This window comes from Chroicocephalus ridibundus, chromosome 8 (genome assembly GCF_963924245.1).
Source record: "Chroicocephalus ridibundus chromosome 8, bChrRid1.1, whole genome shotgun sequence".
Classification (NCBI taxonomy): Eukaryota; Metazoa; Chordata; class Aves; order Charadriiformes; family Laridae; genus Chroicocephalus; species Chroicocephalus ridibundus.
This window is the reverse complement of record NC_086291.1, coordinates 33,951,834-33,968,404: the sequence shown is the minus strand read 5'-3', so window position 1 is coordinate 33,968,404 and position 16,571 is coordinate 33,951,834. Positions and strand designations below refer to the sequence as shown.

Below are 16,571 nucleotides of genomic sequence, written 5' to 3'. Positions count from 1 at the left end.
CTGTTCTGTTATTTTTGCTTGGTTGATAATTTTAAGTTTCATTCTGATAACTTTGCCCTATGCTCAATGAGACAGAAAAAACACCGTCTGTGGGGTTAAAAGAGCTGCTCATCTAGACTTATTACAAATACTTTTTTTGCTGGCAAGTTTGCTGAGAAGATAGTGAGGTAAAATGCCTAATATGTGCCAGAGGTTATGTTCAAGGTGTGTAAAAGGTTTGTGGTATAATGTCAAAGCAGTAAGCAGCATTTTGGAGGAATATTTGCACTTAGAACTTTTTGCTTGGCCTCAGAGCAATAGCGCTGTGTTGTTTTACCGATTTAGAATGTCATCTTGCACCCTTTACATGAAATGGTCCTTTTGATTTCACAGATATATTTACTAGGAGTTCCTATTGCCGTGGTTGTTAGCAAATAAGATTACATAAACTGTATTGAACACCTGTGAGTCAGAACCCTGTCAGTTCACTTCCGTGGTAATAGAGTAGTCTAAGCACGTTTACTGAAATCTAGGCTCAAAGCAAGCAGTCAGCTATTGCTGCTCTTGGTATTTTTGTTTTATTGTCTAGCAAACTAAGATTTGTTTTATTTTATTGTCTAGCAAACTAAATTCTTCTTAAGATAGCTGGGTAGGGTACCACTGCTTATGAGATGTTCTCCAGTCATGCTGTTCTTTCCTTGTAACTGGCTCCTGATGACAGTGATCTCCTACTTTCAAACTGAGCTTTACAAGCTTTACTTATTTGTCCTTCTCTTCTCCCATAGTCTCCTCCCAAAAGCAGTATATCCGTATCAAAACAAGATTCCAGCAAAGGTAGCCATAGAACTGGAGGACAGCTACGTTCACCTGTGAAGTCTCATCAGATATCTCACAACTGGTCTGATGAATCTTTATCTATGACACAGTCAGGTAAGTGTAACGCCTGCTTGGGTTTAAATTGCTTTTTCAAAGCTTTTCCATTTAAAGAGTAAACTTGAAATGAAGACAAATGTGGGGAGGCAGACAGAAATTCCTGGGAATTGCCAAGGTGTGGGGTTTTGAGAGAGTATTTTCCCGTAACGTAATTTGATCGCTTCAGCTTAAGAAGGTCTTAATGTTAGAAGGTCTATATATGGTCTATATATTATCTCTTCTTTTAGAAAGCAATGCTGGTGCCTGCAAACACGTATGAAGAAGATAAGAGTCAATAGTTGAGGTAGTCCTAGAATTTAAACATATCAAGGTTAGCTGTGCTTTTAACAGGTGACAATTCGCCACCCCGCATGTTGTAAGAAAGCAAAATATGGTTCAGCAGTATATGAACATGATCGTCTTCTTTCTGAACACAGCCTGGCTCCAGAAGCAGTATAGCTCTGATATCGTGGCAGAGCCTGTTGGACCTGCGCTGGCATCTGCAGAACAAATGGATGCTTTAGAACATATGTTTTTTATTTTTGGAGGAGGGTTTGAACTATGCACAGTGAAATAGGACCTAAGATAGCATTTTGAGCTATAAAATACAAGATCTACTGTATGGACTCTTTATCACAAGCCTTTTATCCAGTATCCAATCTCACTACCCACTAAATGCTGAGAGAATATTAGAAGTGAACTGGTACCGAGTGGTCCTTTCCCTGGTGTGCTCTCACTGCCTGTTAGTCATGTGGCTTGCAGGGCTTCCTGAGACATCATTCAGTGGGTCACCATCATCAGCTCTGTTAAGCTGTGAAGTCTGTTTTCACCCTTTCTACACTTTTAATCTCTGAAATGTCTTGTATTCCACAGTGCAGTTGATATAGCATCATAAAATGCTTCTTAGCAAATGGGATACCATTTTCCTGCTTGCTTTTTTTAATTCCCTAAATGATCAATAAGTCTTTATCAGAAAAAGAACTTGGTGGTTCCATATTGTATGTAGTGGTTGTTGTTTGTGATAGGTGGATAACTTACTGGCATGCTTACATATTCAGTCTTCGTGGTGCTTGATGTAGCAAGCTTAATACTCTTTTATGTTGGGGTTTTTTTTGGTTAATATGTACATAAGTGCCATAGCAACACAGTAATTTCGACGCAACTGTTCTCCTATTAGACAGAGAAATGAATACGTAACACCTAGATATTTGCACTGAGTAATTTTTATGGGGATTGTGTCTGGAGGGCAGTTTGCAACACAGTGAAGCATTCAGCGACTTGATAAAGTTATTTTCAAGTTCTGACTGAGAAACCACATAAGGAAGCCATTATGAAAAGTAGAGCAGGCAACAGTGATTATGAAAATAAACTTTTTAGAACTGAACTATTTGATTTCAAATGCTGAAGGAAGGTATAAGAGGTGGGAAGTCCATCAAGATGGTGCTGGTTTCACAATAAATCATTCCATTGTAAAGAGACAAATCCTCCAAGCTGCTGAGTAGTCATTAAGTCATTGCTGTGTCAGTTCGATGCATGCGTACATAAGATCGTCAAAGATGAAAGCATGTGCAGATCTTTCCCTTATGAGTTGATCGAGAAAAGCTATAATTACATAGTGGTCACTTACTATTCGGGAGGAGTTGTTAATTACAGTGGCATCATAAAGTACTCCTGATTAGCAAGTGAGATTCCATTGTTTGTGTGCTGTGTTGTTGTGGTAGTGTGTGTGTTTTTTTGATTCTCTAAATGGTTAACAACAGTTGTTAATGGAAAAAGAATACAGTAGTTTGATTTTATTTACTGGCTGTTGTTGATGGTGAAATCCTTCAATATAGTGGTTTGTTGTCTTGAGAAGTGAGATTGATTAGCAAAATGTCTAGCTGTTCCTGCCAGCTGACTAAATAATACTGGTGACTTACTTTCTAGGATGTTCAGTAAAGCAACTGGCATCCTTGTGAGCATCCAAGCGTTTTGGTCCAGAAAACATTATAGGTAATATTGAGCATTAGAAAAGCAAACCAGCCAAGATCCTTCTCATAAGAGCTGCGGCTGCTGCAATAGAAGAGGAAGGGGGGCATGAGCCACAGGGGGGAGCTCCAGAAAGACTGTGTCAGATAAATATTTCAAAGAGGTTTTCATATTTGGTTGTGGTAGCGCCAATCTGAGACAAGGATCTTGTTTTGCACTATTTTGGTACACATGTGAAATAAGAAACAAGTGGATATAATCAGGTGGGTGTAAAAGAATAAGTAATGAGATGCTGAGGCAGTCTCTCTGTAAAGTCTGAGAGATTGAGAGTTTGTTACAGCAGTAATAATGAAAGTCGCAGAGTTACTGGTAGAATGGGGTTATCATGCAGAGAATGGATCTAAGTGTCTGGGGACAGTGTCCCAAGGGAAAAGGGGTAGAACATGATCAGAAGGTAGTAGGAAATCTAAATGGGCCAGAAACCTAAACTGCTTTTGCAAGTGAAATTCTCATCAATGGAGCGTACCTTGTAGCTTGAAACTGTATATCATGATTATAAACAAATATTTCAATATATTATATATTCATCTTTGAGTTGTCGTATTTTTAAATACGTCAAAAAAAAATTAATTTCTGCAACAGCTGACAAGCAGTTAATGAGGTAGCGGCGTGAACAGTGGCTGTTGATGTGAACAAGTTTGGCAACTGTATGTAGTTACTGTATGTATCTGAGCCTTTCTCTTCTAAATTAAATAAGATGCAACACTTTTTCATATTTTATGTAGTAGTGCTGTGAATCTGAGATCCCGCTTTAAGAGTCATCTTAGATTAACATGTTGACATTAAATTCTTTGATACTTTGCTTGGGCCGTATTTTGTATTTACCAAATGACTGTTCATTTCTTTGCATACAGCTGTTTGGTGAGGTGCAAGCTTGTAAAGACTAAAACTAACCTTTTTCAGAAACCACATCTGATCAAAGTGACATTGAAGGACGGATCAGGGCCCTGAAGGATGAACTACGGAAAAGGAAGTCTGTGGTTTACCAGCTGAAAAAAGAACAGAAAAAGAGACAAAAGGAGAGACTGAAGGCGCAGGAAGCCAGTCTGATCAAACAACTGGAGGTTAGGAACAGTAGGAAGAAGGGCAAAGTAAAAGATTGCTAGCCTTGGATAAATCATTATAGTATGGATGTTGTTGGCAGAATATTTTATCAACAGCTGTGAAAGACACATTATTGTGATAGAGCGGGACTGGGATAGAAGTGTTCTAGCTATTTAATTGTTTTCAATAATGAACTAGAACCTTGAGGCAAAAATGCCATTCCCTTTTAAAATGTACATCTATAATGGGTGACTGGCAGCGTTCAGGGGACTTAGGTATGTTTGTACACATAAGTACCCTAGCTTGGATGAGAGTGATGCTTATGTAATATGTTTTTGAAAGTAAAGTATTACAATTTCTAGGGTTCAAAACTGTAGAGCTTTTGGAAGTTAAATAGATTGTTTTACAGAGAACCCGAGTGTATCCTTTATTCATTTACTAGGTTTTGATTGCTGAATTGTAGTTATGGTTTAGCAGACTAACAGCCATAACTGTTCTCCATGTGCAGTCATATGATGAGTTTATCAAGAAGACAGAAGCAGAACTGAGCCAAGATCTGGAGGCATCACCCACAGCCAAACCTCAGATTAAAACTCCATCTTCAGCTGCTGCTGAAAAACCGAAGATCAAGGCACCGCCGCTTCATAGGTAACTGGGATTTCTTCTTTTTGAGATTATTCTGAAACAGCAGTAAATGCTATTTTAGCAGAAACCACGAGTGCAAGGAAAGCTGGTAATTGCTCTTCCTCAAAGCACTGGACAGTGGCAGTATCCTGTTGTCCTATTTGCTGGTCTCATCAGACCCAAAACAGATAAGATGATCTGTCCTTGTAATCGTTTGCATCTCACTTTAGTCCTGCCCAGGCTTTCAGGTCCTATTTTCAAGTTGTTTCTGAACAATAATTTTCAACCGTGCAAGAATTGTGTCAAATCATTGTATGGGATTACAGACCTGAAGGAATTTTTTCCTATTTTGGTCGCTCATTATGTCTGCCATTCATCTTTGCAAATTAAATCTGGTTTCAATCTTAGGTTTTAAAGTGTAGAGAATTCAACTGATTTCTGCACTTTCTACTGTATCTTTAACTGCTTGATTTTCTCCAGCAGATGGTGCAATTTTAGTGCATTTAAGTAAAAAAAAAAATAATTTCTTTTTCTTTTTTTTGGCTGCAAAAAAAGCTAAAGTTTGATTAGTCTTTTCAAAAACGACTTTCCAGGACTTGCCAAACTCTTCTCTCTGTCCCCGTTCCTATTTTCTAAGGTCACCGTGTGTTGACAAAGCAAGCTGTTTGTGTTATCATTGGTGTGGTATTGTAGTTATAGATGCTTGTATTTCCATTTTTATCTATTAAAAAGAAAACAAAACACACTGTGGTGTGTAACCATGATTCATGCAATTTGATTTTTCAAATTTAGGCCTGAGACAGCTAAAAACTGGAAATCACTGGCTGAATCAGAGCGATCCAGAGCATCTTTGGAATCCATTTCAGAACATGGAGGTATGTAACTGGAAGAATATGTACTGCAGAAGAAAATCTTGAAGACTGACTGTGTTAAAATTCTTTAATCTTTTCCTTCTTGAATCAAGAAGAGGTTTTAAGAAAGGATGCAGACTTCATAAAACCGTAATGATCAAGCTGTATTTTTTACTATTGTTATTTATTAGGCTTCTGCCTCTGCTGTTTCCCGTATAATCAGTATTTAGTTTTACTCTTGCTGAGGTTTATTTGAAACCATAAGTGAGTGACACACTTTTTCCTTTCTTCTGTTTCTTGTTCCTTTATCACTTGAGGAAAGTAAGGAAACCAAAAACAATGAAGAATTTAGGAATGGGGGTTTCTTTAGATACTTCTCAGTGTTTTGCTGTTGATCATTATCTAATCACTATCTACCATTCTAATCTTGGTTGTATTTGCGGCTTGCAAATAACTGAGCCCTTACCTTGGGCTCAGTATTGCATGGCATTATGAAATACTGGTACAAGGACAAGAATCCAAAAGAAAGCTGTAAAACACTGGAACTGAAAGAACATTGCTCATGTTCATAGGACAAGTAGAAATACATATTTCCAAGGAGCCAGTTTGTATCTTCTTTTAGCATAGAAACTTTGATGTTGCCTGTGGTTGCAGTTTTCAATAAAGCAATGCAGGCTATACAATCTGCTGTAATTCACTTTTTATTTTCCTTCAAGATGCTGTGTCATCAAGAACCGAGAGATCTGTGTCTGTGCACACCAAGAAGGTGACAGATGTTCATGCAGAAGGACCTTCTGGAACATCTTCTGTTTTAATATCACCAAGGAGTTCCAGAGCAGGATCTGGTGATTCCTTAGATAACATACCCTCATCATCTCTTCTCAAAGACATGAAAGACATTAGCAGGATATTCCATGGGTCAATGAACAATGTGGTAAAAGCATCCAATGACGAGGCTGCCTTCAGTCATAAATCTGAGATACAAGAAGATTTGGAATACATAAAGTCCGAGGAATATGAGACTGAAGGTTCTCATGTTAAGCCTTTGGAGAGTTCTGATGTCTTGTTGACATTAGATAAAGAAGAGGAGAGCTCATTTGACATCCTTCCAAAGAAAGTCCTCCATTCTGAAAACAAACACTCTCAGAAGGAGCTCTTTGGTTTGGATGTGGCAAGTCTTCATGGTACGGAAGAAATCTTAGAACAGAGACAGGCAGATAAAGATGCTGTCACTGCCCCGAGCGCGGAAGAGTACTCTCACAAATCAGCAGAGGAAAAGGGTTATCTGCTTTCAGAACAACTCTTTAGTCAAAAGGAGCCATCATACCTTGAAGACTTTGAAGGATCTTCCTCCAGAAAACGAGCATCAGTTGAAGAAACACTTCCTGGGCAACATTACAAAGATGACTTTGAAGCATCTCTTCTCTCTCCTAACGGGGATGCTCAGTCACTGACAGAGCACTCGCAGCACACACAAACCAGCAGAAGTAGGTCCACCAGCCTTGGCAGTGATGGTGAAATTAGTGAATACCTCAGTGACAGGTCTTTCTCTCTCTCTGGTAGCATGCATTCAGAGAGGTTATTAGAACTTAAGTCCCCAACAGAACTTATAAAAAATACTGAGCGCAGAGATGTGGAGCAAGAACAGACCCCTACTGAATCACCGCTGTGGGCCCCTGTTTTGATCACAGAAGAAACAGATAGTTTGCCAAACTTCAACATTGGTGATAGAGTACTTGTGAGTAAAGTCCAACCTGGAACATTGCGATTCAAAGGTCTGACTAAGTTTGCCAAAGGGTTTTGGGCTGGCGTGGAGTTGGATAAACCTGAAGGGAACAATAATGGAACTTACGATGGTATTAAATATTTTGATTGCAAAGAGAAACATGGTATTTTTGCTCCTCCTCAAAAAATCTCTCACATTACAGAAAGTGTTGATAGCCATTTAGACACAAATAAGGATGAAGACTCATTCTTCGACGATAAACTGGAGAAGCAACACAAAGCTGAGCAGAAAGACAGAGGAAGTTCCAAACCTGGCAAAGAAGATGAAAGCCAGAGCAGAGATGCAACAGAAAACTACTCCCAGGATAAAGCTCCTGCAGACACAGCTGTTTCAGAAGCCTCAGCTGGGGAAAGGGTTGATGAGGAGTCGTCTTCTAAAGTAAACAGCATAAAGGAGATTTCTGTACCTACTGAATCACTTGCCCCAGAACAGTCAGTGGTGGATTATCTGAAGCATGCTGTAAAAGAGGAGGCCAGCCTTGCTCCTCTCATTTCTGGTTTTGAGGGTGAGATTTCCACTGTTCAGTTGGATGACATCTCAGATTTCCTTTCTGAAAAACTTGAGAGGCAGAAGACACTAGGGGAAGAATGTGCGGAAAAGTTGGACGATCTCTCTCCTGGAGTTGTGGAGAAGCCTGCAACTCCACTTCTGGATTTGCTGACAAAAGAAAAGAGCCAGTTAGAAGCCCAGCTTAGACTACCACTTAGAGAGGAAGAAAAGTCAAAAGACCAACTGGAAAAGGTCAGTTTGCTGACAGACAGTCTACTTAGGGATTTTGTGAAAGACACAGTCAATCAGTTACAGCAAATAAAGAAGGTCAGGAATGAGAAAATCCAGCTCAGCAACCAGGAGCTCTGTGAAGTGAAGGAGGAATCCAGTGCCCCATCCAAGCAGGTAGAAGACCAGATTCCTGATGGAATGAGTAACTTCTTTCTAAGTTCGGATTTGGAAGATGAAAGAGAAGAACTTTCCTCTCCAGACATGTGTCCCCGACCAGTAAGTAACACACATCGAGCACTGATTTTAAGAGTTGATTGTTCCTTTGATGGTGATTCAATCTGAGGAATGCTGTGTGGCACCAGTTTGTTTTCTCACGAGTTCTGTTTGGTGATTGGAGATTGCCTGTATGTATGTCTCTTACCTGTGTGTTCTTGCCTATCCCGGTCCCTAGCTCGTTTTGGTCGCCTTACAGGCTGGAAGACACATTTTGGCACATGAAAGTGAAAAATACTTCATTTGGGTTGCATCTTGCCTACATATTCAACTTGTATTAATCCTTACCCTCAGTTTTTATTCTAAAAATGGCAAAATACAATAAACCATGAAGTTACCTCTGTCTACTCTTGGTATGAAATAATCATCCTCAAACATAATTAGTTGCTGTGGAGGTCATTAAGGTGTCAGACTGCTCTATCCACTGAACTAATATATCATGAGTGGTGGAATTTCAGGCTTCCTCAGAACAACCATTAATGATACAGATACAGGACTGGGCCTTTCTGCTGAAGATCCCAATAAACCTGTCTGATTTGCCATTGATGTCAATATATTATCATCACAGAAAGCTTCAGCCCATTTCATCTGTGTGAGCACTGCTCAGTCACTAAAACGGCCCTCATCTGCTAAAAGCTTTTAGGCTGCCGATTTAGCTCTGAGACTGCTGGTACGTGAAGTGAAAAGTTGTATGTCACATTATCGGTATTTTAACCACTCGGCCTTTCATAAACAGTTGAACGTTAGGAACAGACAGTGGATAGGTCACAGTCTTTTAAGATATGTAGGAACCCTCTAAAAGCATTCATCAGTAGTGGTAGAAACCCCAGGTATTTAAATCAAAATATTTCTAATTTTACTGGGGGCTGTTTATTATTTTTCTGAGTATTTGTGGATATATTGCCAGTTACATCAGTAAAGCATTTGAAAATATAAATTGAGTTAGATAACAGTGTGACATCCCTTTTGTATTTACTCTGTGGCTCTTAATTCACAGGAGAGTCCAGTGTTTGGTGCCAGTGGTCAGGAAGAGCTTGCAAAGAGACTGGCAGAGCTGGAGCTCAATCGGGAGTTCCTGAGTGTGCTGGGAGATGATCAAGACTGGTTTGATGAGGACTATGGCCTAAGTTCCCATAAGGTCCAGCACAAGCAAGCTGAGGAACCAGCAGTGCTGCCCAAGGTAGAACCGCAGAAAGTGCCAACAAAGCCGTGTGAGGAGCCTTTGGCGGTCCCTCATACTGCGGTGGAGGTGGAAGGAATGGTCCATGCAGCAGCTGAGGAACTCTGGAAACTGAAAGAGCTGGGTCACGATCTTCAAAGTTTCGGCCTTCATACAGATCTTAGCAGTACCCTCAAAGAGCAGGACACAGACACAATAAACAAGCAGGTTTATAAAAAGGTACGGTCTTCAGGCATTTTGTTCCTGCCCTTTGAATGTTTACCATGAACAGCAGCACCCTTAACTCTTACTTCTTTCTTTGTTAAGGTGGTATTTGATTTAACAAGAGAGATCTTTGGGGAAATCTTTGCTGAGGATCCTAACCTAAATCAGCCTATTTGGATGAAACCGTGTAGGATCGCATCTGCTTACTTTCGCCGAGTGAAAGATCCAAATGATCTAGGTGAAATCAAGGTAGGAAGAAATCTTTGTCATGCAGGGAAAGTGGGATGAAAAATGCTGTACTGGCACTTGCCTGAGTGTTAGAAGATCGTAACAGGTGTATCCAGCAAGAGATGAGTTGAAAAGAGAAATGAGATTACAAACCCGGAAGGGAGTTGGTTGAAATGTTCCTTTTTTACTTGACAGATTTGCCTCCCTCTCCTTTTTTGCTGGTACTGGTTGCATTTAAACCTTAGTCCTCTGTGCAGAACTACCAGGATGACCTTGGTCTTATAAAATTGGTATGCTGACAGACTGCTGCTTTAGCAGATTTCAGCGGAACTCTGTATGGGTATATTGGCATGGATCCAACTTCAGGATTGGGCCAAATGGAACGAGCTGGTGGATTTTTTTACTCAGACACATCTATGCCAGTCGTACTGAGGACAGCAGGAGTTGCCCAGAGGTACACAAAATTTGACTGGTGAGGGCATTCTTGTATTTGGCAAGCGAGAGGAGGTCTCCTGTTACTGGTGGTATTGCTCAAGAAAGGACACAACCCCAAGAAGCTGGAGCGTGACTGGACCTAGGCGAAACTTTCACATTTGGAAAAAAACTGTCTCAACAAAGAACCTTCCATACAGGACGCAATGAAGATTTCCACCTGTATTGTTTCTTCTGAAACTGGGAGAGCTTTAACTGTATTTTGATTAACCTGCAGAAGATACAGCACGTTAACTGTATAGAAAAGACAGAAATAGTACCTAGATCACTCCGTTAGTTGAGAAGAATTTCAAAAGCATGTGGCAGGGGAGAGCAGGGGCACAGGACAAGGACACTAAACTCCCACCCTGCTTTGCTTTAATTTAATCCCATAAAATGAATTGTCATAATCTCCTGTTTGCTGTACTGTTTAATTGAAAGTTTCTGTTCTCAAGATTGTTACAGCAGTGGGTGTCGTTCCCCCCACACACACACTTCTGGATTTAATAATTGTTCTGCCTGTGTAATGCTGCCTCAAAGACTTTTCAGCGTAGCTTTCTTGCATACACCACATGTCTCTTAGCTAAACAGAAAGCTGTTAACATTCTATAATGTGACTGTTGAGAGTAGGTACTTTGTGCATGCATTTCATTTCTTAGCTCAAGTGTACTAAATCTCACCTTTGCTGTTCCGTAGAGCTTCATTGCAGCTGAAGTACTGAAGTTGTTCAGCCTGAGGAAGGAGCCTAATCACAAAACGGACTGGCAGAAGATGATGAAATTTGGACGGAAGAAACGAGACCGAGTGGATCATATACTGGTGAGTGGATGAAAATGAGCAATCATGTCAGATACTGTCCACTGAAGCGTGACGTGTGACTGTATTTTTCAGTATTCAATCATGCTGTTTAAAGAATACAAAATGCACGTGAGATCTTGATAGAAAGTGTTTAATTTTGGAGAGCACCTTATTGACGAAAACTGAAGTCCAGTGTCAGTGAAGTAAGGTGACTTGAGTGAATTCTCTGTTTGTGGCTACTGATTTGTCTGGAGTATAAATTTGCCCACTCCCAGAAGTTTAAAGCATGAATTTACAGAAGGAAACACTGAAATATTTGACTGAAAGGAGAGTAAACTTTTTCTTTGGGAAGGGAATATGTTTTCCTTCTTACTTTAAATTTTGAAGTAATGTTGTTTAACTTGGAGACAGTGATTCTGAGAACTTCATAGACCAGACTGCTAACCAGACTCAACTGAAAGGTTGCAAAAGTCATTGAGATGGGACTCAACAGTATGGGAGATGATGATCCCCAGTACAAGCTAACCAGTCTGCCAGATGGTACCCACAGCTAAGCGTTTCCTCAAAGCTAAGCAACAAGCAGGACTTCTGCTCTTCTAGTACTTGCCGTGAGCTAGTGAATGCAGGTGCTGCCGGGGCGAAGGCAGTTCAGTCTTAAAACTGCGTAAGATAGAGCGTGTCTGGCTGTGTACTAGTTTTTGTAAGTTACTTGTTGGCTTGTATTGCAGGATGATTAACATCTTTATTGGCTATAATGATAGTGAAGGTTCTGCTTGGGAATATGAGTCGTCATTAGCACCATGCTTCACTTAATTATACCTGAAATTGATTCCACACACGCGCACTTATAAGTAACTTCGAATCATGGGTCGTGTGGTCTTTTAATGGCCCATCAGTGGAATGTTTCCAACACGGGCTTTTTCCCAGGGGTTTAATTTTAACTGTATGTAAATAGAATATCTATGTTTGGGACCTGCATATCCTAGTACACTTGATTCTGGGATATAGAAGCTGTTGAAGTATGCACGAAGAAGTCCTATGTTTAGATCCCTGAGAGAAATAATAGTACAACTATTGTGCTTGTGTACCGACTTCCTAATTTCTTTGAACCATACCTGGAAAGAGAGATTCCTGACTGGAAAAATTGTTCTAGTTGAAAGGCATTCAAAGTGCTTTAGGTGGAGTAAGTTCAGACGATCCGGTCTGTGATTTACATGCAACCACAGACATTAAAGATTAATGGAGCTCTGACAAGCTTGGCTTAATAAATAATGTGTTTAATTTTATTTTGTTCTTCCAAGAACATGGTAATAAAATTTTAGCTGAAGACTGGGAATAACTCTGTGAAGATAGCAGCATGCCGTGCTTTATGAATAAGGTAGTCTCAGTGACATTTGCTAACAAATTTATACTGTAATGTGACACTGTCAGAGAAACTTCTAACCAAAAACCTAAGGAGAAGGTGTTCAATTTCTCTTACCTTGTTTTATTAAAATCTGTAGAAAGCATGACGTATCTGGGTAGCTTTCTCTGTCTCCTAGTTAGTCTCCAACTTGAACTTAAGGTCATGAGTTCAGTGATAATGTAAATCCAAGGTCATAAGTGGATACACAGGTCTGTGCAAGATCTGCTGCCTATCCGCTGGTAACTCACGGTGTAGCCCTGAGAGGTCAGTTTGTGAGTTTTCCAAATTTTGTTTGAAGTATATTCAAGCAGTACAACATAGCAATTTCCTGAAAGAGGAATCAAGACTTATTTGGTAGGTTTAGGTGCTCTGGAAGCTTCTTTAGAAATCTCTGGAAGCTTCTTTAGAAATCTCAACTGAAAGTGCTTTCTTCAAGTTTTCGTGAAGATTTAGCCAATATACACTTCTTGCAATGTGCAGGGGATGTGATGTGAGTACATATGTGAGCTGTTTGATTCTCCGCATTCTTTTGCTGCTTGTAAAGACAAAGACTGTTAAAAGAAAACACAATCTTCTTAAAGCAGAGGTAAACATTCTTAAGCTCCTGTTATTTGCATTTAAGTAACAGGTCCTTCTAAGCTTCTTCATTTCCCCTTCAAGTAAAACTAACCTTCAAATGAAAACATCCTTTGATAGTGTTCTATTGAGACAACTATGTAATTTTAGTGACTTTGAGAGGACTGAACACATCTGACTGTCCAGTACTCTCTGACCCGGGAGCTAGGCACGACTAAGGGTGAGAGGGGTTTTGATAGAGAGGAAGGGGATTCTGTTGTATGCTGCCTTCTCCAGCACATTATTAACAACTGTCAAGTAGTGGCATCATCTGCCTGGATGGTCAGACGGCTCTAAAACCAGGAGCCATGGCTGACGGCTGAATTTGCTTTTATATCCTCTGAAGGCCCAGAAGCAAGTGCCAAGCTATTCTTCCCAGCTTAATCTCTCCCTGATTAGCCCTGGACGTGTCCTTCTGGATTTATCATACTAAACCCAATTCCCAGTGGTTCTTGTCTCCACCAAAGGTTCAGCCTTGTGGGGAAGAGGCACAGCAGTAGAAGCGTCCTGTGCTGCACTCGTGCTCTCTGCGATGCGGGATCCCGTGGGGTGACTTCAGTCAGTCTTCGAACCTGCTGGGAATTAAAGGGAGAACAGGATGGATTAGCGCATCACCTCCTTGCTCTGCCTTGATCTTTGCTACTTTCCCCCGTCACTGCATCTTTAGTTGCGTTTTCACTTTTGGTTGTGCTTTCCCAGCATTGACACTAATATAGTTACCCAGGTTTTTCTGCCAGAGACAGAAGCTGCCTCTTCTTTTTTTTTGCAGCTCTGTCAACTTTGATCAGGCATCTCTGTGTCAGCTTTGATCAGGCATCTCCATCCTCAGAAAGCAATTGTATTGGGATTTCTTGAGAGAGCTCTGATCTGCTGGATAGTTGCTGCAGTTATTAACATTTACAGTAAATCTTGGCTTTCAGTAAATGAGTACAGGAGGTTCACGTTTATAAAAAGCTGCTTTGTTTAAAATCAAGTTAAAGGAATGTTGAGGTGTTTGCTTTCTTCTCATGTCCCTTCATGTTGCCACCTTTATCACATGCACAGCGTCTGTGCTTTGTGGGAGAGTCTCAGTTGTACACGTAGGCTGAGGTGCCACATTGTGGTACATCAGGCCTGCCTGCACCTTTCAAAACCTCTTTTTAAACTACAGCAAGAACCTTCATATTTTCTTATTTAAGTTCAGGTGCTAACAATAGACTGTTTCCACTACTTTGTTTTTTTCACTTGGGTCTTCAGCCAAAACTCCTTGTGCTGATCTGTTTGCACAAACTCTGCCATTGCTTTCCCTGCCACCCCCCCTTCCCTTTTAGCCGGACCTTGAGAAAGCAAAGCTCACATGATACTGCCAACCCTCTGTGTTTATCTTTCACACCTGAGAAGCCTGCCAAAAGAGTGCTGAAAAGTACTTGATCTTCTGACCTGTTGACTTAATGGCTAGAGTGTTTCTCTCCCTGCAGTTTGGAACTCTGCAACAAAGCAAAGCTGTTCCTATCAAGCCACCTTAATTGGAAAGCTCACTTCTCTGGTGCCCGAGATCTAAACCCAAAAGAGGAGTGCAGCAATAAGAAGAGAATCGAAGCCCGCCCGTATGCACAGTCGTGCATCTTAAGATTTCCAGGCACGCTGAGAGTGAAGGGCTGTGAGAATGCACCTGCCTGCCTTCCTCCTACTGGCATTCCTCCAAGGCAGTAGTTTATTTCTGGATTTTTGTACTTTCCAGTCTCGAAATGATCTCCTTACTCCTTAAATGTGGCTTATTTTGCAGATATTCATGGTTTTGAATGGGAACCTTCAGAAATCACAACTTACTAATTTCTTTCTAAAGTTTCCTTTAGGTTATAGTCTTTTAAGTACTGTTTTTTGGCTACTCTGGCATTTAGTAGATGACCAGCAGGATCATGCTACCTCATCATCTCCTGATTATTTTTTTTTCTTTTGTGTGCATGCTGCCTTCTTTCTTGGAGTGTTTAAAAAACAAACAAACAAACAAACAAAAAAAAAACCAAAGCACACACAAACCATAACACAAACCATACTACACAGCCCTTCTGCATTGTGTCACTATTTATCTTTTCCTGTAGGATGGAATTCAGTTTCATTAGAACTGGGGGTTTCTTTTCCTGACTTGGCACAAATGCAGCTTCTCCCTGGTACTTCCTGGTACCACATATGGAAAATTTTTTCTTTTGTCATGAGAATGTGCAAGAACTTAAATGCTGTGCGTGTACTGAAGGCAATGCAAAGCCCACTTCCATGAAAGCCATGATAGTCGCCAAACCTAAGCCAAATATAAGCAAATTGCCTCTATTGCTTAGAAAAAGTTTGTAATACTACAACAAACGGATCAAACGTTTTCTAGAGAAAGCAGTGGCAAGTTCCTTGGCTCAGATGTCTGCAGCTAGGGCTGCAAAGCAGTGTGGCAGTTTCCACACGTGTTCTGAATACAGTATAAACAAGACTTGCCTGCAGCTGCAAATTGCACATTCTCCTAGTTTTCCAAAAGTATGCTCAAGGAAGTCTTCCTAATGCCAAAGGAAATTGTGCCCTGTGCCTCTGAGAAGAGGGGAGTGATAGAGGCAAAAGAAAATTAATCACTGATACAATTTTTCTTTCTGCTGCTATTTAACATCCAGCCTTTCTCTGCCTGGATCGAGTTACCTTGTCCTCTCTTGTTTACTTGTGTTTCTTTGTCCCGTGAATCTCATTTTTATTTTTTTTTTTCCTTCTGGAGCACAGTAAAGGAACTGTCCCATCACTTTGTTGCAAGTGAGACAGTATAAGCAACAGCTTAGCGTGGATCTGGATTTTAGGGTTTGTTTAAGGACTGGTGAGATCAGTGCTTTTAACCTGCTTAGTTGTTTCACTCACTTGCTTCCCCCCTACATCCAGTGTTACGTTCACTAGGTTTCGGCTTTGCTTCCCAGCAGCGAGGTCACTGCTGGTCTCGGAGGTTTGGGCAGAAAATCGCATTGGTGGGTATTGTGCAGCTGCTCACAGTTGGCTGTCATCAGTCAAGGTCCCTGAGCATCTCTCGGCATTTGTTTCCACCCACCTCCTTCATCACCAGGATCTTCCCCCATTTCCAGGATCTTTCCTCCAGCCAGAATATTCACCTTCTCCCTTTGGGGAACCTGTTTTCTTTCCCAGACTGCTTCTGCTTTTTGGGAACCCTTCTTTTGGGCACCACCTCTTCTTTTTGTGACACCTATCTTGTGCTTTTCCTCGTCTAAATAGTCTGTGATACAGACACACAACACATGATCAGCTTCTAAATTGGTTCTTCTATCTTATGCCTCTTTATTGATAAGAGGACTTGGGACATGCTGCTATTGTTTAGTCCAGGGTTTATCAAAATTTACAACCAGCGCGTACCAGTTGCAGGCAGCAAGTTTCTGCTTGAGAGAGAGTTCAGAAGTCTGTTTCAGACATTCACCCCCCACAAATTTATAGCCA

General features: G+C 40.7%; 1 protein-coding gene across 7 annotated transcripts in view; it reads left to right on the top strand.

Moving 5' to 3' along the window:
• Window positions 1-16,571, top strand: part of CEP350 (centrosomal protein 350) — an 80,742-nt gene that overhangs the window by 58,705 nt on the left and 5,466 nt on the right. For all 7 annotated transcript variants that reach the window (XM_063344707.1, XM_063344706.1, XM_063344710.1 and 4 more), the window contains 8 exons: window positions 765-909; window positions 3,823-3,983; window positions 4,472-4,611; window positions 5,380-5,462; window positions 6,155-8,220; window positions 9,215-9,616; window positions 9,704-9,850; window positions 10,997-11,119. In XM_063344707.1, the coding sequence (XP_063200777.1) occupies window positions 765-909; window positions 3,823-3,983; window positions 4,472-4,611; window positions 5,380-5,462; window positions 6,155-8,220; window positions 9,215-9,616; window positions 9,704-9,850; window positions 10,997-11,119 (3,267 nt within the window). The remainder of the gene's footprint in view (window positions 1-764; window positions 910-3,822; window positions 3,984-4,471; window positions 4,612-5,379; window positions 5,463-6,154; window positions 8,221-9,214; window positions 9,617-9,703; window positions 9,851-10,996; window positions 11,120-16,571) is intronic.